This window comes from Bos mutus, chromosome 15, assembly GCF_027580195.1.
Source record: "Bos mutus isolate GX-2022 chromosome 15, NWIPB_WYAK_1.1, whole genome shotgun sequence".
Taxonomy (NCBI): domain Eukaryota; kingdom Metazoa; phylum Chordata; class Mammalia; order Artiodactyla; family Bovidae; genus Bos; species Bos mutus.
This window is the reverse complement of record NC_091631.1, coordinates 29,249,199-29,275,477: the sequence shown is the minus strand read 5'-3', so window position 1 is coordinate 29,275,477 and position 26,279 is coordinate 29,249,199. Positions and strand designations below refer to the sequence as shown.

Genomic DNA, 26,279 nt, shown 5'->3' with positions numbered 1-26,279 from the left:
TTCTTACTTCAACTGTATAAACAGTTGATCAGATATAATCCCTTGAATCTATTTTCTTTACTTCAACTGTATAAACATAAAGGATTTGATTTAGGTCATATGTGAATGGTCCAGTGGTTTTCCCTACTTTTTTCAATTTAAGTCTGAATTTGGCAATAAGGAGCTCATGGTCTCAGCCACAGTCAGCTCCCAGTCTTGCTTTTGCAAACTGGATATAGATTCTCCTCTTTGGCTGCAAAGAATACAATCAATCTGATTTTGGTATTGATCATCTGGTGATGTCCATGTGTAGAGTCTTCTCTTGGGTTGTTGGAAGAGGGTGTCTGCTGTGACCAGTGCATTCTCTTGGCAAAACTCTGTTAGCCTTTGACCTGCTTTGTTTTGTACTCCAAGGCCAAATTTGCCTGTTACTCCAGGTATCTCTTGACTTCCTACTTTTGCATTCCAGTCCCCTATAATGAAAAGGACATTTTTGGGGGTGTTAGTTCTAGAAGGTCTTGTAGGTCTTCATAGAACCATTCAACTTTAGCTTCTTCAGCATTATTGGTTGGGGCATAGATGTGGATTACCATGATATTGAACGGTTTGCCTTAGAAACAAACAGAGATCATTCTGTCATTTTTGAGATTGCATCCAAGTACTGCATTTTGGATTCTTTTGCTGACTATGACAGCTACTCCATTTCTTCTAATTAAATTTCTAGAAGAAACTTAATATAAATACTATACTAAATATCATTCAGGGCTAAGTACAATTTAACATAAGTATTAAATTATGCTTCCATTAACTACGAATCATAATAGGGGTTTCCCTAGTGACTCAGACCATAAAAAATCTTCCTGCAATGCAAAAGACCCATGTTCGATCCCTGGGTCGGGAAGATCCTCTGGAGAAGGGAATGCCTACCCACTCCAGTATTCTTGGCTGGAGGATCCCATGGACAGAGGAACCTGCTGGGCTATAGTCCATGGGGTCACAAAGAGTCGAACATGACTGAGAGACTAAGCACACATACACACAGGAATCATCATAAACAACTAATAGAAAATTAAATTGCATGAACTTATTTAGTAAGAAAAGGGAATGAACTCACATGGCTTATCCTTAATCTCTTTCAGGAGGAGCCTTGTGTAAAGGCTTTCTATAGTTTCCTATTGGTCTTGCCCAAGAACATCAGGAGCCCTAGGGCAAGAAGACCTGGACTGACAGAGTCGCTGCAGGAGAGGGTTCTGAGTAAGGGTACTGAGCTCACCTCACCTTCCTTGTATCTCAACCTTTCATTAAGGCCAGGGATTCCAAGAAGGGGCATAGAAAACTGTGTTCAAGAAGAGGCAAAAGAAATAGATTAAGGGTTTGAGGTAGCCAGTTGCTTTATAATGAAAGAGAGCTAAAGAAAATTTATAGATTAATGCCCAGAATGTTAGAACTGGAAGGGAAATTGCTGAACAACTCATGTAAGTTCCTCATAGCCTGGATAGGAAGTGAAAGCAAGACTCTCCCAGTGTCTTGCAGTTATTAGCAGCAGAACCAGACCTGGAACTGAGAACTCCACCTTGTGCTTCAAGACCTAGTTTCATGCTTAACCTCTGAGAAGGCTTTCCTGATAACAACCTCTGAAGAGTTATGGTCCTTCCCCTATGTCCACTTTACTCCACAGCAGTTTGTAAGTACATCCATTTATTATGTTAAGTTCTTGGAATAGAGTGGCACATCCCTCTGAGACAGCATGTCTCACTACTGCAACTACTTCCTTACTTTTGTCTTTTTTCTCCTTACAATCTGTGCTGGTTAAGGTAGGAAGTCCATGGAGAGGTAACATACACAAAGGTCACAGTCATTGCATGTATGTGTCTTCACAAAATTGATAATCTTACAATTTGAAGAATAGAGTATATAAGAAACTGGAAGGTCAGAGTTCATCCTGACCAGCTCATTTACCTCCCTCTGCGTGTGGCAGGAGAACCCTCCCTTCAAACAAAATCTCACCTGGAAGCTTATATATAAAATAGGCCTGAGCAGACATTTACTAGAGGGGAAGGTGAAAGTGAAAGTGAAGTTGTGTCCGACTCCTCGCGACCCCACGGACTGTAGCCCACCAGGCTCCTCCATCCATGGGATTTTCCAGGCAAGAGTACTGGAGTGGCCATTGTGCCATTGCCTTCTCCACTAGAGGGGAAGAGAACACCTATTTTGCTTAACTCTGCCCTTTACTAGCTTCTAAGGCATCTTGAGGAGCAACTGCCTCATTTTAAGAAACTTATTTTATTATTCTTTTATTGAAATACAGTATATAAGTTACAAGTGTACAATATAGTGAATCATAATTTTTAAAGTTACAGTTCATTTATAGTTATTATAAAATATTGGCTATATTTCCCATGTTGTACAAAATATCCTTAACCTCCTCATTTTGTTTTATTTTGGAAAAAGCAAGCTGAGCCAAAATAAAGAACTTTTAATTTCAGCCTCCTCTCATTCAGGATGTGATACAGGTCAGAGAAGTCTTTGGAGCCTAGGAAAACTGTAATGAAATCCTCTATGACCCTGGAACGGAGAAGGCAATGGCACCCCACTCCAGTACTCTTGCCTGGAAAATCCCATGGACGGAGGAGCCTGGTAGGCTGCAGCCCATGGGGTCACTAAGAGTCGGACACGACTTAGCGACTTCACTTTTAATTTTCACTTTCCTGCATTGGAGAAGGAAATGGCAACCCACTCCAGTGTTCTTGCCTGGAGAATCCCAGGGACAGGGGAGCTTGGTGGGCTGCCGTCTATGGGGTCACACAGAGTTGGACACAACTGAAGTGACTTAGCAGCAGCAGCAGCATGACCCTGGAAAAGTCATTTAACCTCCCTGCATCAGTTTTTTCATCTATAAAACTCAACAATATTGTCCATCTTGTGAGATATTAGGAGGCTTAAATGAGATGAACTATAAAGCACCCAGCTCATATATCTTGTTACTCAATAAATAGTTACTAATAGAACTACTATTATTAGATTCAAGGTTGGAACATGGTGTTCCCCAGAGCTCTGTCTAGCAATCCTGCTGCCAATCCAAAAAGTATCAGCAGTGTAAAGAAGTAAGGGCTAGTACCCTGGAAGGTGGCAAGTGTTAGTCACTCAGTCGTGTCTGACTCTTTGTGACCCTGACCCCATGGACTGTGGCCCACCAGGCTCCTCTGTCCATGAAATCCTGCAGGCAAGAATACTGGAGTGGGTTGTTATTCCCTTCTCCAGGGGATCTTCCTGACCCAGGGATTGAATCTGGGTCTCCTGCACTGCAGGCAGATTCTTTACCATCTGAGCCACCAAGAAAGCAAAGCAAGTCTGAAATACCTTAAAGCAAAACCTTAAATTGAATCTCCCCAGGCATAAGAAAGCACCTAAATCTTGATTCAAAGCTCTCAGCATGCTAATTAATAAAGATTTTTTTTCACCAGGGTAGAAGATAGGAAACCAACTGAGCTATAGGACAATATTTCCATCATTTAACAGAAATATGCCAATGACTGAACACATTGCTGTTACCTCAGCTATTTCTGAGAATCTGTCACTGTGAACAAACACATGGAAAGCACATGTCACCCACCATCAAGCAGGACAATGCTATTTTTTATTTGCCAAGAATACTGGAAGTATTAGGACCTTACCTGGAAAAGAAAAAAAAAAAAATCCTTTCCTGATACTTTCTTTTATGCAATGGTAACAAATCTTTTTTATATGACACCAGGTTTTGTTTTTAAAGGATACTTATATTGGGAGTGACATACTGAAGATGTCAGAACAGGAAGCTCCAGAAACTCATCTCTCCACCAAACCTGAACTAGCAGAAACTCTCTGTAGTAACTACTTTGGAACACCAGAGTCTAGTCAATAAACAGTTCATTTCAGTCTTTTGCCCAGCCCATGCCCTTTCCCACACTCAGACAGCAGTGACAGTGAAGCCCTGAGTTGCTGGTATGGCCTGCTGGAGCTAGGGTTGGCCATAAGAACCTTGTTCCTCCACAGGGTTTGTTTATGTGTTTGATTGCTCATAGCTGCTTTTGCTGGCTGAGGGACCAGCACAGAGGCTGACAGCCATGGTTCAGCATCCAAGGGCTAAAGTTTATTTCACAGGATTTAAGGAGACAAATGTTGAATGGAATAAACAAAATGTGGCATAAATGAACTGTTTCCCAGCTATCGAAAGGAATGAATTCTGATATATGCTACAACATGGATGAACCCTGAAAATATTATACTAAGTGACATAAGCCAAATAAAAGGACAAATATTGTATGATTCCACTCTTGTGATATCTAAAATAGGGAAATTAAGGAGGCAGAAACTAGATTAGAGGTTACCAGAGCCTAGAGGGAAGGGAAAGGGAGAATTATCATTTCATGGATACAGAATTTCTGTTTGGGGTGATGAAAAAGTTCTGGAAATAATATGTTTATACAACATTATGAAAGAACTTAATGCCTCTAAACTGTACACTTAAAATTGGTTAAAATGGTAAATTTTATGTATATTTTGCCACAATAAAGTAAAAAAATTATTTTCTTTTACATATGCCTATTTTTCACTCAACAATTACAAGCTATAAAACCTTGGAAAAATTAACATAGTTGAACCTTATTCCCTCATATGTAATAGCTCTTCCTTGTACAGTTATCATGAGAATTGAAGACAATGTTTATAAAGTGCCCAGTACTCCATTTGTTAGTCATTAATGGTAGTTATTTAGAGGAGGAAATGGCAACCCACTTCAGTATTCTTGCTGGAAAATTCCATGAAAAGAGGAGCTTGGCAGGCTACAGTCCATGGAGTCACAGAGTCACAAAGAGTTGGACATGACTAAGCGCACACACACATACACACACAATGGTAGTTATTACTATAAAATAATTACCTACAGCAACAGTAATTTATAATTAACATAAACATAATAACAATTCAAAAAATATTTAATGAGTAACTAACTGCCTGCTGTCTTCTAGGCACAGGAGGTTCCTAACATTCATCCTCAAGGAGTTCTCAGTCTAGGAGACATGAAAAAAAATGAACAGGAGAACAGGGAGCCAAGAGGACAGGGAATAACCCAACACCAACACTTCTTTCTTTGGGCAAAAACACTGCTTTCTTTCCTACCAATTATCTTGTGATCCAAGAAAGCAGATCAGTTACAAGCAAAGAGAAAATCAGTTTAATGCACATGATTCTTGTCCAGACAAGATTTAATCCATTTGCTTTTTGTACTGACATCACACATAATGTATCAGAGGCAGACATATTGCTTATGTTCCCTTTAAAACCCAGAGAGCACTTGCCTGACAGCCTGGTGGAGTGGGAAGAACAACTGGAATTAGATTTAGAGTCCAGTAGACTTAAGACTTAAGCTCTGGTTTTAGCACTGCCACTTAAAAGCGATAAAAACCTATACACATTTATTGATCTTTCTTAGACTTTCATCTGTAAAATGAATATTTTAATAAAAACTTCTACCTCATACAACTGTTATAAAGATTCAACGAAATTACAAATGGTAAAGTTGTAAAGTATTTTACTTCTTATCTATTATTACATGGGGTTCTGTGGACCTTGTTTCCTTAAGCTTCAGAGAAAATTTGGCATTGGAGAGTTAAATTTTTTCTTCCAGTTTTGTTGAGATATAATTGACATACAGCACTGTATAAGTTTAAGGTGTACAGAATAATATTTGACTTATATACATCATGAAGTGGTTACATGATAAGTTTAGTGGGCATCCATCATCTCATATGTATACAAAATTAAAGAAATGGAAAAAATTTTTTTCTATTCTTTTTTAAAAATATTTATTTATTTGACTGTGTGGATCTTAGTTTTGGCATGTGGGATCTCCCCTGACCAGGGATTGAACCTGGGTTCCCTGCATTGGGAGTGAGGAGTCTTAGCCACTGGACCACCAGCGAAGTCCTGAAAATATATTTTTTATTTGGTTTTTTTTTTTTGGAATGGAGAAAACTGGGGCTTGGGGGCTCTGCCATGTATTATGACCTTGGGAAAACTGATCTTCAGTCACTTTGTCTGGAAAATAAGGGCTATCTCACCAGACTTGTTATAAGAAATAAATACGAGGGGAAAAAAACCATAATAGTTATTTCCAAAGACCAAAGTACAAATGTCAGTGTTAAAACCTCCACCAGGTAGTCCTTACAGAGGAGTAAAACGTGCAGGGCCGGGTCACTGCAAAGAAAGATTTTTTTTTTAACCCTCAGATTATTTCATTGTATTTTCAGGCTATCAGCTTACTTATTAAGGTCCTCTAGCTGACAAACTGCCATGTCAAATACAAATCTGGGGACTTCTCTGGTAGCCCAGAGGTTAAGATTCCATGCTTCCATTGCAGTGGGCATGGGTTTGATCCCTGGTTGGGAAATTAAGATCCTACATTCCATGTAGCATAGCCAAAATAAATCAATTAAAAGACATTTTTTAAAAATCGGCTTCTTGAACTGAGTAATTTTTTTTTTTTTTTAAAGTAAAGAAAGCATTCTAAGTCTGAACATACCAATTTCCTAGCTTTGCAACCTTGAAGGCCATGTCTTTTGTGGGGAGGGGTAAATGACATATTGAACATGTTTGCTGTATACTGAAGCCAAGAAATTCATTTAGGGCTCAGCACAGGAGTGGGGAGAGCATGTGAGCTGGTGTGGCCCAGCAAAAGATGGGGAAATGGCCAGGAAAGGATGTAGAGAAGGAAGGTTTTCAAGGATAAAACCTTGGTTGTTCTTTGTGGTAGTGAGACAATGAATATATAGACCCAGGATGGGTAGACTTTAGGTACCAGCCTAGCTTCAATACTTTCCTCAACAGTTCTTCATTGTCTCACCTATAAAATGATGAGTTAGTGTAAGGGGGTCCATCTGTTCTCACACTTCAGAACTCTTTTCTAACTGGATTTTTGAAATCCTACTACATGTCAATGGTTTGGCCCCATTAAATTTATTACTCCCAGCTGTCTTGTAAAGGTGGCATTCACAGTCCTTTTTCTTTTTGCAAAGGATATACTGAAGCCCAGAAAGGTTAATAATTTATCTGATGTCACATAGTTTTTAAGTGGCAGAATCAGGTCTATAATCTAAGTCACTAACCCCATATCCCATATTCTCTTCCCTATATGGTATACTCATTGCTGTGCACTGTGATAACCATTAACTGAGCATCAGTGATGAGCACGGTGCCAGAGGCTTTATAAACATTCTCATGGACCGGTGAACCATCTATCTGTATAGATCATTATCCCATTTTACAGTTGAGGAAACTGGGATTCAGAGAGGTTAAATAACTTGCTCAAGTTTGCACAGTTCATTAGTGGCAGAGCCTAGATTCTACTCCAGATCTGACAGAAGCCAAAACCTGTCCTCTCCTCAGCACATATACCAGGCCTCTAGTGACACTTGGACACTCTCACCATTAGAACATTTTAAGAAAAGAAGAGAAAAAGGAAAAAACAGAAAAGTAGACAATGTTTAGATCTTAACTACACTTCAAACTTCTAGCAGAGAAACATTTTTGAGACCTTTCAGAAAAAGAAATGTCTCAGTCTGTAAAGAGCCCATTTTCATGGTCAATCCATGTAAAGCATATTCAAGTGTTCACTGTACTTACTATCTTTATTGTAAGCTGGAGCTGCCACAACAAAATAACACAGATTGACTGGGTGGTTTAAACAACAGACATTTCTTTCTCACAGTTCTGGAGGCTGAAAGTATGTGGATCAGGGTGCCAGTCTGGCTGAGTTCTAGTGAGGGCTCTCTCTCCGTGGCTTGCTAATGGCAGCTCTCTTGCTGTGCCCTTCTGAGGCAGGAGAGAAATACCCAACCTCAGCCCCCACCACCAGGATAAAGCAACTGGAAATTCATTTCCTATAGAGCAAAACTCCAGAACAAGAATAGCAGGACAATTAAGGGAGAAGGCTGGGCCCTGCCAAGATCATGTATTTCTCATTCTCAAAGTCAGAAGACCTCCTGGACTACACATGTGCAGAAAGGTTCCTTGGCGGTCAAAGAGGAATACTGTCAAGGGATGCGTGCACACACATGGGAGGATCCTGAGATATACCAAATATGGACTGTGAGCCAGGAAAAATCAAAATGATTGGCCAAAGGAAACGGGAAGAAATGCTCCATAAAAGTAATTCAAACTGAGGGTGCAACTCAGCAAGTCAGGGAGTCTCCCTCTGAGTCTGCCCATGTGTCTATCCACACACACTGTACTCTTTTTCCTCTTAATAAATACTTCACTTGCTTCACTACTTCCTCTCTTTGTGGAAAATCTTTTCTGCAAAGTCGAAGGGCCAGGGCCCTTGTCGCTGACCACTGCCTAGTGGCTAGGATCTGGTACTTTTACCACCATGACCTGGCCTCAATCTCTGGCTGGAAACCAAAGCCCTGCTACAAGCTGTTGCAGGCCAAGGCCACCCAAGATCACTCCCATAGCAGAGAGAGAACTCTGGTGTCTCCTCCTCTTCTTATAAAGGTACTAATCCTACTGTGAAGGTCCTCCTCTCATGACCTCATCTAAACCTAATTATCTCCCAAAGGCTCCATCTCCAAATACCATCACATTGTGGGGCCAGGGTTTCAATGTATGAATTTGGAGGGACATAAACACTCAGTCTACAACACTACCTATACTTTCAGTCTTTTAAAGTATATGAACAGATTATATTCTTTAAATTAACTTTTCCAAGATGTGCAAGGAGCTAGTTATCACAAATATAAAAATAGTCTGTAAAACACTGAGCTCAATTTTTGGCACATATTAAGTGCGCGGTAAAGGAGCTTTAAAAAGGAGATATAAAGAGACAGAGAACTGTCAACTGGCTAGAAGACAGCTGTTTACTGGAATACACTATTGCTGTGATACTGTGATTTATAAAAAGCATATATTTAGTCTTCATCCCTGTTCCTGGCACAGGGTTCCTAAAAACCTGTGAAATTTTCCTAAGTGATAAGAGCAATAAAGATGCCTTTTCTTGGGGGGTCCATGCTATGCTATGGGATCTTACATCCCAAACAGGAGGAGAGGGACTGCAGGTTGAATCAAACTCCAATGGTCAATCATACCTATACACCTAAAGAAAGAAAGAAAGCAAAAGTCCCTCAGTTGTGTCTGACTTATTGCAACCCCATGGACTATACATATAGTCCATGGAATTTTCCAGGCCAGAATACTGAAGTGGGTAGCCTTTCCCTTCTCCAGGGGATCCTCCCAACCCAGGGATCAAACCCAGGTCTCCCGCATGGCAGGCAGACTCTTTACCAGCTGAGCCACAAGGGAAGCCCAATAATACTGGAGTGGGTAGCCTATCCCCTCTCCAGTGGATCTTCTGCATTGCTGGTGGATTCTTTATCAACTGAGCTATCAAAAATCAAAAAGGACAAAGTTCAGAGAGCTTCTAGGTTGGTGAACACCTAGAGGTACAGGGAGAGTGGCGCTCTCTAGAGGATCCACATTCCTTTCTGTATTCATTGTTTTGCATCTCTTCCATCTGCCTGTTCCTGAGTTACATCCTTTTATAATAAACCAATAATCTAGTGAATAAATTGTTTTCCTAAGTTCTGTGAGCTGCTCTGGCAATTAATTGAACCCAGGGAGGGAGTTATAGGAACCTCAGATTTACAGCCAGTCGGTCAGAAGCACAGGTCACAACCTGGACTTGTGATTGGCATCTGAAATGAGGACAGTTTTATGGGACTGAGCTCTCAACCTGTGGAATCTGACATTATCTCCAAGTAGACAGTGTCAGAATTGAGTTGAATTGTGTCAGAATTGAGTTGAATTGCAGGACACCCTGCTGGTGTCAGAGAATAGCTTGGTGTGGGGAAAGAGTCCACACATTGGAATTGGTGTCAGAATTGTAACTGCAAAGCTGTATTTTATTTCCCTATTTCAGAGGGAATTTCAAATCAAGAATTTTTCCAACTTCTCTATTCCTTGTAGCCACCACCCTTTTACCTCTGAAGCAGACAATACCACAATGGACCTGACCCTCCACTTATACTGCCCTGACTCCGAGCCTACCCCAAACTGCTATCAGGAGCTAGCTGCTTGCTCCTCAAACGTGAGGCTCCCTATTCCTAGAAACTGAAAAGACAATCCTTTCCCCTAGCTTATCATTGGAAGCAGTGAAAGAAGCACATATTTTAAGACAAATCAGCTTGCTATAACAGAAAGCATTATCACTTTGAAATCATAAAGACCCGAGTTCAAATCTTTCCTCATCCTTCAGAAGCTATATAATACTGGCCAAATAATACAACATGAATTAAACTATCAGTTACTTTAACTTAAAAGAAGAGTACTATGGAGTTTATGATTAGTAAGATTATAATTAATGAAGTACCTAGTATGTACTTGCCAAATGGTAATTAAAACTCTTTAATATAACCATTATTTTTACCAACAATAATAGTGAATGTTTATTCTAATGCATTGTATCTGACATCTGTTTTACAGGTTACCTCACTTGGATCTTTATTTCTTGCAATTTGGAAGAAAAGATAATTTGAAAACTTGCCTACTCCATAACACCTAGAAAAGCTAGATAAAAAGTATAACAAACATTTTATGTTATATAACAAATATAGGCAGACTTGAGATTTTAAGAAAGAGAAGAAATCTCCTGAGGTCAAAAAATGAAAAGGAAATTGAAAAGTAGAGAGAAAACTGGAAGCTTAGGTTAAAAAAGAAAATTTCCTTAAGAATTGAAACCTTGGCCTGTGCAAAGTTTGAATGTATTCTACTTGTATGGAGTTTACACCATCTTAGTCTTGAATCTGCAGTCTTAGAATCCCAGCAGAAAAATTAAAACATAGTTCCAGGCTGATAATAATCCTTGGTGATTAGTAGAAACAAAGACAATCCCCCCTCTTTCCCTGCAGAGGAGTACTAATTATCTCATTTAATTCTCACAACTATCCTATGAAATAGTATTATCCCAATTTATAAAAGAAATTCAAATTTAGGAAGGTTAAGTGATTTGTCCAAAGTCATCTTGCTATTATCCGAAAAAGCTGGGATTTGAACTTGCTCGTTGTTCATTCAGTTGAAACACATGTATCAATATGTTATACTGCTAATCTTTGTGCAAATCAATAGATAAATGCAACTGTTTCTTTCTCAGGTTTAGCAACTCAGTAAGAAGGAAGGCAGCCAGGATCACATGAAACCTGAAGGATTCCCACCTGCTCTGTCTACCAAAGCAGCTCCGTCCCCTCTGGCAAAGGACTTAGGTTGCTGGAATATTCTGAACCAGGAAGAGAAAAAGCAACAGGCTCCCTGAGCTAGTGGGGCATAGGATACTGCCAAATGGATCCTGGTTACTGATATTAACGGTATTAGAATAAACATACTATAGAAGCCCAAACAGAATGTATTTACTATTGGAGTTAAGTCAGGATAATAAAGCTGTTGTGATAAACACAAACATGTGAAATTGAAAATTAATGATGACAGCTTAGTCACATCAGGCTCAATATATTCCTAAATATTATTTGGGTTGCACAGCATTCAGAAAATCCTGATTTACAAGCATAAATAGCTGAAAATGTGTTAGCACACACTGATCGTCTTATGTATATGCAGGTTTTATAAAAATAGTTCTAAATATTTTTCAAAAATCATATCAAATATTTGAGGATTTTTTGAAGCCCCAGACCCCACAATGTTCTAATAGTTGGAACAACCAGACAAAAAAGTTCTCAGAGATCCCTCTATTCTCAATCTAGAAGGCTATACAGCATACATAGTAAAGTGCAAATTTATAAAAAGAAACAAGTACGCTCCACACACCCTCTCTCCCTTCCAGGGTGAAACTCTCTATCCTCCCATCTCCGATTCTGCCACCACAACTGTTATTACTCTACTTTTTAAGCTCTATTTCCCATTCTCCCCCCCCCCCCCTTTCTACTCTTTAGTCCAGCTAATCTCAAGTAGACTGTACCTTGACCATACTTTCTTACCTCCAGGTGTTCATTCATACTGTTATCGTCACCTTGGATTTATTTTCATTATATTTTTTAAGGCTCATGATATACTAAGCACCATGCTAGATAATTTATATATATTTTCTCATTTACTTCCATTATGATACATCCTGCCCATTCTTAGTTATTTGTAAATAATAACCATTATTAAGTACTTACTTGGTGCCATATGTTATCTGATGAGTGCCTCACACTGCTCATTTAATCCTTGTAGCAGCCCATGAAACATGGTAACACTATTGACCTCATTTTATAATGCGAACACGAGGCTCTGGAACGTTAAAAAACTTGCCCAAGGCCAGGTAAGGGAGAGAATCCCCCCTGGAAAAGTGCTGTCTGAGCTCAGAAAGAAGATGTTAAAGGATAGGGTGAAGCTGTTAGGAGACAATGGCATTCTAGATAGAGGGATGACATTCACAAAGGCAGTGCAATAGGAAAACAGCGTGGTGTGCAGTCAGGAAAGAGATCAGCCTTCAGAATCAGCAGGCCTGGTTCAAAGACCTAGCTTTGTTTTGTGAATTCACTGCAACTATATTTTTCTCATCTGTGAAATGGTGATAATAGGCTTCACCATGTATAATTAAGATTAAAGTTAAACATGATATGTAAAAGTGCCCAGTACAGGACTAGGCCTATGGTAGGTACTCAGTAATAAATAAATGTTACCTCCCTTCCTTTCCCCTAGAAGCAGTTCAATAATCCATGGTCTTAAGAACATCATTTTTATCTCCACTAAACTCCAGACATGTCTCCCTTCTACAAGTTTCCAAACTTTACAAGGGCTTTTGGAGGTGTCGTATGCCAAAAGTCATGGAGCACCTTATGTGGTAGGGTCCTTAACCACCACTTCTCAAACTCAGAGTCATTCTCATACCACTCACCTGTGTAGGCCATGTTCTTCGGGTTGCCATAAGGAGCCCCAGGCTGCACGGGGCTATAAACAGGGTTCATTGTGGACAACTGAGAATCCTACAGAAAAACAAACAAACAAAAAGCAGCATTGATTACTGATTGCTCATTTTCCCTGACATCAGCTTCTGATCTATAATCTTCAAGTGACACAGAGAAGCAACATAGTATAACAGAAGGAGGACTTAAAAAAAAGGCCACTTGTTTGTACTTGGCCCTCTGCTAGACACTTTTCCCACTGTACACATGAAGATACTGAGAGGCAGAGAAGTGACACAATTGGCCTAATGTCAGCCCCAGCCTTTTGATTCTCAGCTCAGTCCTAGTCCCACTACCCCACAAATTAAGCTACCATGAGTGTACTGTGTGGCACTGGCCAAGTCTCTTCCCCTCTCTGGGCTTCAATGTCCTGACATAAAATCAATTACTTCAGGTTCTCTGCGGTCCTTTCTAATTCTAAGGATGCCTGTCTATGAGCTGGGACAGGATGCACTTCTACTGCTCACCAGGGGAGCCCCAGTGCCTGGTAATAAGCACAACAGACTGCTGGAAGAAGAGCAGCAAGTGTGTTATCCACCCTTTGCACTTACAGAAGACAAGATACATTAGTAAGCAGTTTGGGGGGGAAATGGGAATTTATTAACATTGACCATTTTAATGCAAACAAGGAAACACAGCCAAGGTCTCTTTCAAAATTTATTCAAGGGAAAGAAACAAACTTGGAAATTTGTGTGCAATAAGTATCACCTGCACAAGTGCCCTGTTAATTACCCCAATGAAGCACATTCTCCATTCTGATTAATGGAATATTAAGCTCTATTAGCCAGCCAATTTGTCCCACCTTGTTTAGGGAACCAACTCTGATACACAGGCCAACACATGTTTGAAAACGTGTCTCCAAATACATTATTTACACTTCATAAAAATCAAGCTATTTCCTCCTAACTAGGCTCACATGATAGAAAGGCAATATTTTAGGTCATTAACTTCTTCCACAGCACCTCAGGAAAGGAAACAAGTCAAATGCTGAAGACAAGCAGTTAAAGTCAACAGCTGGCTTGATGACAATTGCTCTGAGATTAATTAGCCTGTCCAGGGTTCTGGAATGAGAGGTGGAGGAAAGATGGGTTCCCAAAGAGAGGAAGGTGGGGCAAACAGGTAAAAAAGAAAATGCCATTGGTCAAATTCAGATGACAGAACTTCTTGAAATGTACCCAATGTGCAGCCCTGGCAAATCACCCCAGGGCAACAGGCTAGATTAAACTATCATCAGTTGACAAAATGAAAGTGAACAACCTGATGAAAGTTATAGGAAATATACACATTCCGGCACAAATTAAGAAAAAAACATACTCGCAGCCAGAGTTATCCAAGAACACTGCCAAGAACGTGCGTGTGTGCTCAGTTGTGTCCGACTTTGTGATACAGACTGCAGACCACCAGGCTTCTCTGTCCATGGCATTTACCAGGTAAGAATGTTGGAGTGGGTTGCCATTTCCTTCTCCAGGGGATTTTCCCAACCCAGAAATCAAATCCACATCTCCTGTATCAGCAAGCAGATTCTTTACCACTGCACCATCTGGGAAGTCCACAGTCAAGTACATTCTCTCTCTTTATAAGCACTCTCCTGGCAAGGTGCTAAGAGAGTTCACAGATATTAAAATACATTGCAAACTACAAAGTGGAATGCAGATGTAAATAATGATGGTAATAGCCTTGGATCGCTCTTCTACCCAACGGGTTCTCTGTTAAATAAGCCAGGGTAAGGAAGACTGCTAAGCAGCACAACGGGTCCTATAAATATCTGAGCACTCTCCTACTGAGAAGCTACTCTGTGTTGCTGATTGGACGAAGTCTGAAATTGCTCTTCATAACCAAAGAAACTCATCAGTTTTGAAACTGGTCTCCTGCTGCTCAAAAATGAGAACCACAGCCTCAGAAGGAGACCATGCCTGAGCAGCACTCCACAACAGCGTGGACTCCAACCTCAACTAATGACTGGCAGAAATGAGATCTGCCAGGGGTTCAAAATGTGGAATAAGAATACGATAGGCAGACAGAGTTCCTGGCTTTCAAGGGAAGGTCAGCCTTTTACAACAGAATCCACACATTAATAGTTTCAGGGACAGGCTAAAAATGAGTAGGAAGATCACAAGCTCTATTATCAGGCAGATTTAGGTTCAAATTCTGGAACTGCCACATACCAAACGTGGGACCACAGGCAAGTCCACTAACTTTCCTGAGCCTCAGTTCCCTCTAGACTCAAAATGGGAAAGAATAACACATTCTTTGAAGAGTTGTTGTAGGTATTGTTTTAGAGCTAGGTTTATTGAGGTACAATTTACATGTAGTAAAACTTACTCCTTTTAGGTATACAGTTCTATGAGCTCTGAAAAATGTATATAGTTGTAGAAACACCACCACAATTAGGATACAAAGTATTTTCACCATCCCCAAAAGTTCTCTATCTTTGGGGTCAACACCCTCCCCATAAATCCTAACTGTGGCAACCTCTAATCTGTTTTCTGTTGTTGTTTTGTATACTCAAATACCAACTTTTATTGTAACAAGATGAAAAAAGTGAGGCTGAGAAATGGCAAATGAACAGTCTGAGGTCACAAAGTAAGTAAGGGACAAGGTTAAGACTAGCACCCCAAATCAAAGACCTAAATGAGACAGATAAAAAGATAAAACTCATAGAAGAAAAAAGAAAAGATAGCAAAACCTTTACAACCTTGGATTTGGCAATGGTGTCTTTATTATGATTCTAATAGCCCCTGAGAGATCCCACCATGGAGGCAATTCAAATCTACCTACTGGGTCCTTGCCGGACACACACAGGCAGTTATGAGAAAATAAAGGCACTGATTGTCTGACTTCTATTCCTGCCAGCTGTATAGGATATTAGCTGCCACATGCTATCAATCCAACCTGATTTCACTTCTTAAGATAAGTGCCTGAGGTGTAAGTCCCATCTAGCTCCCTCTCTAGGGCTGAGTATGGAGTTGCCCCTGCTCCCTGGGGTTGAACCACAGTAAGTCTACATTACTTGTGTTAGCAAACACAACTCTGCAATAGCTTCCCATCTCATTCAAGATAAAATCCAAAGTCCTTATATGCTTCAGTCATGCCCGCCTCTGCAACTGTATGGACTGTAGCCCGCCAGGCTCCTCTGTCCATGTGATTCTCCACGCAAGAATACTGGAGTGGGTTGCCATGCCCCTCCTCCAGAAGACCCAAGCGGGATCCTCCCCACCCAGGGATCCTTCCTATGTCTCTTACATTTTCTGTACTGGCAGGCAGGTTCTTTACCACTAGTGCCACCTGGGGAGCCCCTATACAGGTCTACGAGGCCTTATATGATCTGGTCTCACATGCCCACCACTCTGGTTGCAACTCCTACTACTATCTCTTGATTTCTACACTCCAATCACAATGACATTCTTGTTCCCTGAACACACATGTATGCTTATGCCTCAGGGCCTTTGCACTTGCTCTTTCTCACACCAAAAATGCCCTTCCCCAGATATTCAAATGACATACTCCCTCACTTCATTCAGGTCTCTGCACAAATGTCACCTTGTCCGAAGTTAATTCCTTAGCCAACCTATCTAAAAATAACTCCTACTGTTATTCTCTGTCCCCAATCTCTGTTTTACTTTTCCCATTGACCTCAATCACTAACTGATATCCTTTCTTGTCTATTTGTTTATTCTTTCCCCCATTAGAGTTGTAAGTTCCATAAGAACAAGGATTCTGTTTATTTTTTCTTGTATCCCCAATACCCAAAATATTACCTAGTATATAATGGTCACTAAATGCATAGTAGTTGAATACGTAATGAACCATCCTTCATGCTTCCCTCAAAAAACAACTTTGGAATAGTTTCAAGGTGTTTGGCACTTCTTGGCATATTTCAGTTAACAACTTGGCTTCACATCTCTCCAGCATTTATTTCCAACGTTCAGAGAAGCCTCTACTGATAACTCATCTTGGGCAGTACAAGCAATGGTGAGCTGAGTGGCAGCATGATGACTAAGGAAAACAGAGAGAGGTGCTACAGACTTCCCTCCTCGTGGAGCTGGACTTCATCCCCAGACTGTTTGACAAGTAGCCTGCTGCTGCTGCCCTCAAAAATATCTGAACAATCTCTGTCAAATCAATAGCAAAATCTACGAGCACAAAATGACAAGAAAAATTTCAGGGGTGAAGAGTGAACACTTAGAAGTATCATATGCACAACAGGTTGCAGTGTTTAAAATTAATGTAGTTTACAAACTACCTATATTAGATGGTCCCCAAATTATGAGATTTCGGCTAAGATTTTTCAACTTTACAATGGTACCAAAGCAATATGCATTCAGTAGGAAAATACTTTGAATTCTGAATTTTGCTTTTCCTGGGCTAGTGTATGCAGCAAAATACTCTCTCATGATATTTGGCAGCAACAGTAATAAGCTACAGCTCCCAGTCAGTCAAAGGTAAACAACCAATTTACATGTGCAACCATTCTGTATCCATATAACCATTCTGTTTTTCACTTAAAATATAGTATTTAACAAATTATATGAGATATTCAACATTACAAAATAGGCTTCATGTTAGATGATTTTGCTCAACTGTAGGCTATTGTGTTCTGAGCATGTTTAAAGTAGGCTAGGCTAAACCATGATGTTTGGTAGGTTAGGTGCATTAAATGCATTTTCAACTTAAAATGGGTTTATTGGGATGAGATGGCTGGATGGCATCACCGACTCGATGGACATGAGTTTGAGTGAACTCTGGGAGCTGGTCATGGACAGGGAGGCCTAGCGTGCTGTGATTCATGGGGTCGCAAAGAGTCGGACACGACTGAGCGACTGAACTGAACTGAACCTCATTGTAAGTTAAGAAAGATATAGTTTACAATGAGATTTTAATCACTATTTCACGTGATCCTTTGAAGTAAGCAACACAAGGATTACTAATTTCATTTGACAGATAAAGAAATTAAAGCTTACAGGTTTAATGTTTATTAAGATGGATACTATTAAAAAAAAAAAGATATAGTGTCTGCCCAAAGGAGGCTATGGTCTAGTTAGGGAATTTTAAAAGTTAAATAAAAATAAACATGCCAAAAATAATGAAACTTTTAAGTTCAGAGGTGGAACTTCTGGAATACCTAAATTGCTTTAACCCTCTTCCCTAAAAGCAACAATAAAACTGAACGAACTGTCAAAAACAACTATTTTGGGCCTCTGAAAATTAACCAAAGGCATACACCAAACTGAGAAATGGTTATTTAAGAAGAATTACTGAACCATATCAAGAACAGTGAGAATCTGTAGCATTTTAGGCTCAAGCTGCTCCTACCCTCTAGCCCCCAACTCCCTGGAATAATTCCCTCAGGCCAGGCCAGAAGGATGACTTGCCAGAGTGGACTGATTTAATCTGACGTTGAATGTAGAAAATTTTCTCTGGATATTGCCCAGAGTCATTGTCAAAAACAACAGACGGACAATCTGGGGAACAATAGTAAACTATTCAGGAAGGCCACTACTGCAGCTGGCCTAAGGTCGTAATACTAGTTAGGGCAGCCAACAGGCCTGCAGATAAGCCAGAAATTTTAAAGGGAGTTCTAGGGAACAAAAGATGAGACCCACTATGGGATCCCTGGTGATGTGTAAGGTTTCATACATGCTAAGGAGAAACTGGAGCAGTTCTAGGTATCTATAGACCCAATGTGCATATAAGGCCTTGAACACACTGAAAGTAAAGGCTGGAGCAGAACTGCAAAAATTGCCTGAACTTTGAATGCATTCTCCCATCAACAAACAAATCCATCAACAAAGGGTGGAAGACTTCCTGGCCTAGGACTGAAGCCAGTTATTGTTGACTACTAAACTATGCTGACCCAGGGGTGACCTTTAGGAAGCCTAGTTTAAAAATTAAAATAACATTTAACAAAATATTCCCTGGTGGTCCAGTGGCTAAGACTCCATGCTCCCAATGCAGGCGGCCTGGGTTTGATCCCTTCGTCAGGGAATTAGATCTCACATGCCACAACTAAGAGTTTGCATGCTGTTAAAGATCCTGATTGCTGTAACTAAAAGAACCCACAGCCACACACTACAAAGACAGGCGCTATGAAGTAGTCTTGTTAGGGAAAGGACACTGCCTGAAACTGCAGGTCGCCATTCCTGCAACAAATGGCGACTCTGGCAGGGACTCCTTGCTGCAACTGACATCCTGACCACTCGGGGTACTCAGGGGCCAGCTTGCCTGCCAATGGACCAGACCCAGCGGCCGCAACTGGGACCCTTTTGTCCCTGGTCTCCTCCTGACGCGGACAACTGGCCAGAGTGCCCCGACCAGTAAGGCACAAGAGACTTTATTGACCTCTCTCCCTTTCTCTCTCTCTTTCCTCTCCTCTCCCTTTTTTCTAGTCCCCTGGTCCTGGATGCAGGAATCTGGTTGAAGGGCCTCAGCCTGAGCTGAGGATTGGAGACTGATCACCTCCTCTTGGCAGAGAACGTGAATTCTGGTTCTGTTCTGGTCTGATTTCTGGTAGGGCCAAGTTCCAGTCCTCCCTTCTCTGGAGGCCCAGGGTAAAGTCCCATAATGCCTGGGTATCTGCAGGTAGCAGGAGACGTCTGTAAGGCCACCCCTTTTGCCCCCTTCTCCCACCTCCTCCCCACTCTTCTTTCAACCTGGCTTCCTTTCCTCCCTTTGAAATCTTTGAAGACCTGAGATATTTTCCTTAAAGTGTTAGTACTTGGATCTGAAGTTCTGTGTTTCTATAGGAGGTTTTCTGAGAGACTGTATTCTTGTATTTAAGGGAGTGTCTGATGAGGACTGCCAGGTTTGTATGTGTGTGTTTTAACTCTGTGTTCTGTGTTGTACTTTTTGATGGCCATTTTGCTTTGTCTGGCCACCATTTGGTTTAGACTTGCCGCCACTTTGTCAGAACTTGATTTTCTTTCCCTGTGCCTTGAGACCAGGGCTCTTGGGAACACTTATCTAGACCATCTCTAACCCCTGACACAGAGGAAAAATGGGAAAAAGTCTTTAAAAGTTTTATTTATTCCAACTGTTTTTTATAAACTAGTAAAATTTATATTGTAGTATCTAATTCATGACTAAATTTAGAAAATGAAGCTAGATCTTGCGTTGTGTCTGTCTAAATATGTCTCAGTATGTCATTATCTCTGGATAATATTTTTGAGATTAATTTGTAAATGAACTCCATTTAATTGGCTTAAAGAAAGGTAAGTGCTTACAAATCAAATAATTCTAAATTAAACAATAAATTCTAGGTTCATGTGAACTGGTAAATATTCAGTATGAAATACCTGATATTAATGTTTGTTTGTTGACCTATCTAATTAGACATGTCTTAGAGTAATTAACTGGAGAAGGCAATGGCACCCCACTCCAGTACTCTTGCCTGGAAAATCCCATGGATGGAGGAGCCTGGTAGGCTGCAGTCCATGGGGTCGCTAAGAGTTGGATACGACTGAGCGACTTCACTTTCACTTTTCACTTTCATGCATTGGAGAAGGAAATGGCAACCCACTCCAGTGTTCTTGCCTGGAGAATCCCAGGGATGGGGGAGCCTGGTGGGCTGCCGTCTATGGGGTCGCACAGAGTTGGACACGACTGAAGTGACTTAGCAGCAGCAGAGTAATTAACCTTAAGTAGAATATTTTCATTGTACCTAGGTTTAATATAAGTTAAATACTATCTGTTACAAATTGGTCAACAAGGAAATTGCCTCAAGTGAAGAAACTTCTAAAAAAATGTAAATGAGATATGAGCTTTTACATAAACTCTATTAAGAATAATTGTTCTTTAGGAATATCTGTCTACAATAGTCTCTCCAGATTGGCATAACTTCAATTTCTAAGGGTTGTGCTAAGTGTGCTAAGTGTTAGAAGTCTATTGAATAGTTAGGCCATTTCCAAATAAAATAAGATTTTGAAATATTTACTGCTGCTCCTAAGTCGCTTCAGTCATGTCCGACCCTGTGCGACCCCACAGATGGCAGCCCACCAGGCTCCTCCATCCCTGGGATTCTCCAGGGAAGAACACTGGAGTGGGTTGCCATTTCCTTCTCCAATGCAGGAAAGTAAAAAGTGAAAGTAAAGTTGCTCAGTCGTGTCCGACTCTGAGCGACCCCATGGACTGTAGCCTACTAAGCTCCTCCATCCATGGGATTTTCCAGGCAAAAGTACTGGAGTGGGGTGCCATTGCCTTCTCCTATGAAGCACTAATTTCCTTTTACAGAGAAACAAAGAGATTTGGGACTATAAGTGAATAATGTTTGGTGCCATCCTAAAATGTTCTAAGAAAGCAAGAGTTTTAGAAATTATCACTGGTATTTATGCTCACCAATCTATAAAATGCTAATATAAAAATTAGTTCTTGGTTGCTAAAGGAAAGTAGGAAGTGTGTTTTCAGTACAAAAAAAAAAAAAAGAAGGTATGAAAAATACTAAAAAGAGTTATGCATGATCAGGATTTTCTAAAATTGGACTACAATTAGTTAGATAAATGGATTTTGTTAGGAATGACACAGCCATAAGAAAACTGGTTAGAGCCAATTAGGTCCAAGATGGCGGAACTGACTTTCACTGCACCTTGAGCCTTGGTATTTACGCCCACTGTGGCATATCAACAAGCTAAATGATACACCCATCAACTAAATTTGACCAAATGTTCTAAACCCTTTTGATTGATCTTTTCAATAAAACTTCTTAAATCAAATTCTTTTGAAGTTCTTTTGACCTCTAGCTAACTTTGGGGTGCTTCAGAGGGCCCCTGAAACATCCCAAAGAGAGATATTAAACTATGTTTATTTGGTTGGTTAAATTACATGATGGAGAAGGCAATGGCACCCCACTCCAGTACTCTTGCCTGGAAAATCCCATGGACGGAGGAGCCTGGAAGGCTGCAGTCCATGGGGTCGCTGAGGGTCGGACACGACTGAGAGACTTCACTTTCACTTTTCACTTTCATGCACTGGAGAAGGAAATGGCAACCCACTCCAGTGTTCTTGCCTGGAGAATCCCAGGGACGGGGGAGCCTAGTAGGCTGCCATCTATGGGGTCGCACAGAGTCAGACATGACTTAAGTGACTTAGCAGCAGCAGCAGCAAATTACATGAAAAAGATTATCAAATGAGTAATAAATCCACTCATGTTATAATGTATGGTAAAATTACTAATACAGATATCCTAGAAATTATATGGAGGAGTTCTTAACATTCTGATATGTCCTGGTATTCTAATGGAAAACCTGACGACTTCACAAAAGTTAACAAAAGGACTGAATGAACCAGCGAATATGCTTATAACTTTTATGGTTTCTGTCTGAAAAATTACGGGTTTGAATCTTATGTTTTCCAGGAGTAGGGAAAACCTTCCTCTCAAACTAATTATGACAATACTTTGGTAAAATTATACATTATAAACAAAACAATTATATTTTCTCTCTGACTCCTCCAGAAATTGGAAACTCTTAGGTTTTCAGTAAGTTTATCAAACGAATTAGGAAGGTTGTCTCACTAACAGGTACAAAAATCTCAAGGAATTTTGAGACCTTAAAAAGGGAAGAATTCACCTAGATTTGTTAGGCAAAATCTGTGATAAGCCTTTGGTGTGAGTTTCCCAGCCATGTTTTTATTTTAAAAGTTCAGTCTGAGACTCTATAAATGTTTCATCAAAATAGAAAGTCTATGATCAATTATGGTTATATAAATCATCAGACCAAAATTAGTGAGAACAGACCTATTTTGCAAACAAACTAGCCTTAATTTGGTTATATTTGATAAAAATGAGGGTAATTTTAGGGAGAAAAAGATGTTTCCATGAATGTTAAATCCGAGTTTGTTAATGGGGGTCTGCATGCAGTAAAACTCATTTCTTGGATAGTTTTTTCTGTTATGTGATATTAATGTAAAATTTAATTGAATTCTTAAAGAATACCCTAAGTTTGTTTCTGAAGCTTATCTCAGTAATCCATCTTTGGATGAAGATCAGATGCCTCATGACCTGCAACCAGGACTGGAAAAAGACATAGTTTAAGGGAGGGACTGTCTCCAACCTGGATGGAAGGACTTTTTTTATCAGGTACTCTTAACTAGCTCATGCACAATGAAACTGAAGGGAAATTAATTCTTAGATTAATTCACACTTCCAAAGGCCCCTACACTGGATTGGTCTATAGAGAAGATAGCTGACCTGATCTCACCTTAAAATGATGCTCAAACAGAGGAGAAACTACACTATACCAGGATGAGAAGATGACAACATCAGAGGTAGACAGCTTGCCCAAGATGCTGGACCTGATTAGTATGATCATTTATAATGTTACCTTGACTTCTTAGACCTTTGCCTATAAATCAAATGCTTTTCTATCATAGGCCTGATCCTATGCTAGTTTTAGAAATCAATCCAACTGTTGGGTTTGTGGCCAATACCTGTGTCTAGTTCTGGGTTACCTTTGTAAATTTCTCTACTACAAAACTCTAACTGGTTGGCCCTGAGAAAATTTACTTAAAAAAAAAAATTATAGTCATATTCAGGTCACTATGATATTACTAGATGGGATCCCCTCATCAGGCCAATTAATAATGCCTTCTCTGACACTGGCCACAAATTTGAGCCTTCTTCTATTACTCAAGCATAATCAGAGCAACAAGCAAAGTTTCAGCAAAGGAGAAAAAAATCTCCCACAATCATGGAATGGATTTATATAGATAACACCAGGCTATGGTAATTTAGGTTTAAAGTCTCCTCTGTGTTAGAAACAATTAAATCATACTAAAGAATGAAGGGATGGAGCCAAAGCAAAAAGAATACCCAGCTGTGGATGTGACTGGTGATAGAAGCAAGGTCTGATGCTGTAAAGAGCAATATTGCATAGGAACCTGGAATGTCAGGTCCATGAATCAAGGCAAATTGGAAGTGGTCAAACAAGAGATGGCAAGAGTGAATGTCGACATTCTAGGAATCAGTGAACTGAAATGGACCGGAATGGCTGAATTTAACTCAGATGACCATTATATCTACTACTGAGGGCAGGAATCCCTCAGAAGAAATGGAGTAGCCATCATTGTCAACAAAAGAGTCCGAAATGCAGTACTTGGATGCAATCTCAAAAACGACAGAATGATCTCTGTTCGTTTCCAAGGCAAACCATTCAATATCACAGTAATCCAAGTCTATGCCCCAACCAGTAACGTTGAAGAAGCTGAAGTTGAACGGTTCTATGAAGACCTACAAGACCTTTTAGAACTAACACCCAAAAAAGATGTCCTTTTCATTATAGGTGACTGGAATGCACAAGTAGGAAGTCAAGAAACACCTGGAGTAACAGGCAAATTTGGCCTTGGAATACGGAATGAAGCAGGGCAAAGACTAATAGAGTTTTGCCAAGAAAATGCACTGGTCATAACAAACACCCTCTTCCAACAACACAAGAGAAGACTCTATGCATGGACATCACCAGATGGTCAACACCGAAATCAGATTGATTATATTCTTTGTAGCCAAAGATGGAGAAGCTCTATACAGTCAGCAAAAACAAGACCAGGAGCTGACTGTGGCTCAGACCATGAACTCCTTATTGCCAAATTCAGACTTAAATTGAAGAAAGTAGGGAAAACCACTAGACCATTCAGGTACGACCTAAATCAAATCCCTTATGATTATACAGTGGAAGTGAGAAATAGATTTAAGGGCCTAGATCTGATAGATAGAGTGCCTGATGAACTATGGAATGAGGTTTGTGACATTGTACAGGAGACACGGATCAAGACCATCCCCATGGAAAAGAAACACAAAAAAGCAAAATGGCTGTCCGGGGAGGCCTTACAAATAGCTGTGAAAAGAAGAGAAGTGAAAAGCAAAGGAGAAAAGGAAAGATATAAACATCTGAATGCAGAGTTCCAAAGAATAGCAAGAAGTGATAAGAAAGCCTTCTTCAGCGATCAATGCAAAGAAATAGAGGAAAACAACAGAATGGGAAAGACTAGGGATCTCTTCAAGAAAATCAGAGATACCAAAGGAACATTTCATGCAAAGATGGGCTCAATAAAGGACAGAAATGGTATGGACCTAACAGAAGCAGAAGATATTAAGAAGAGATGGCAAGAATACACAGAAGAACTGTACAAAAAAGATCTTCACGACCCAGATAATCACGATGGTGTGATCACTGACCTAGAGCCAGACATCCTGGAACGTGAAGTCAAGCAGGCCTTAGAAAGCATCACTACGAACAAAGCTAGTGGAGGTGATGGAATTCCAACTGAGCTATTCCAAATCCTGAAAGATGATGCTGTGAAAGTACTGCACTCAATATGCCAGCAAATTTGGAAAACTCAGCAGTGGCCACAGGACTGGAAAGGTCCGTTTTCATTCCAATCCCAAAGAAAGGCAATGCCAAAGAATGCTCAAACTACCACACAATTGCACTCATCTCACACACTAGTAAAGTAATGCTCAAAATTCTCCAAGCAAGGCTTCAGCAATATGTGAACCATGAACTTCCTGATGTTCAAGCTGGTTTTAGAAAAGGCAGAGGAACCAGAGATCAAATTGCCAACATCCGCTGGATCATGGAAAAAGCAAGAGAATTCCAGAAAAGCATCTATTTCTGCTTTATTGACTATGCCAAAGCCTCTGACTGTGTGGATCACAATAAACTGTGGAAAATTCTGAAAGAGATGGGAATACCAGACCACCTGACCTGCCTCTTGAGAAATTTGTATGCAGGTCAGGAAGCAACAGTTAGAACTGGACATGGAACAACAGACTGGTTCCAAATAGGAAAAGGAGTACGTCAAGGCTGTATATTGTCACCCTGCTTATTTAACTTATATGCAGAGTACATCATGAGAAACGCTGGACTGGAAGAAGCATAAGCTGGAATCAAGATTGCCAGGAGAAATATCAATAACCTCAGATACACAGATGACACCATCCTTATGGCAGAAAGTGAAGAGGAACTAAAAAGCCTCTTGATGAAAGTGAAAGTGGAGAGTGAAAAAGTTGGCTTAAAGCTCAACATTCAGAAAATGAAGAGCATGGCATCCGGTCCCATCACTTCATGGGAAATAGATGGGGAAACAGTGGAAACGGTGTCAGACTTTATTTTTCTGGGCTCTAAAATCACTGCAGATGGTGACTGCAGCCATGAAATTAAAAGACACTTACTCCTTGGAAGGAAAGTTATGACCAACCTAGACAGCATATTCAAAAGCAGAGACATCACTTTGTCAACAAAGGTCTGTCTAGTCAAGGCTATGGTTTTTCCAGTGGTCACGTATGGATGTGAGAGTTGGACTGTGAAGAAGGCTGAGTGCCAA

At 40.2% G+C, this 26,279-nt stretch overlaps 1 protein-coding gene across 7 annotated transcripts in view; it reads right to left on the bottom strand.

The window, feature by feature from the left end:
* The window catches only part of FAM168A (family with sequence similarity 168 member A), a 211,290-nt gene that overhangs the window by 59,535 nt on the left and 125,476 nt on the right, over positions 1-26,279 (bottom strand). For all 7 annotated transcript variants that reach the window (XM_070383764.1, XM_070383761.1, XM_070383766.1 and 4 more), the window contains one exon: positions 12,902-12,989. In XM_070383764.1, coding sequence (XP_070239865.1) covers positions 12,902-12,971 — 70 coding nt within the window. In that variant the 5' untranslated portion in view covers positions 12,972-12,989. The remainder of the gene's footprint in view (positions 1-12,901; positions 12,990-26,279) is intronic.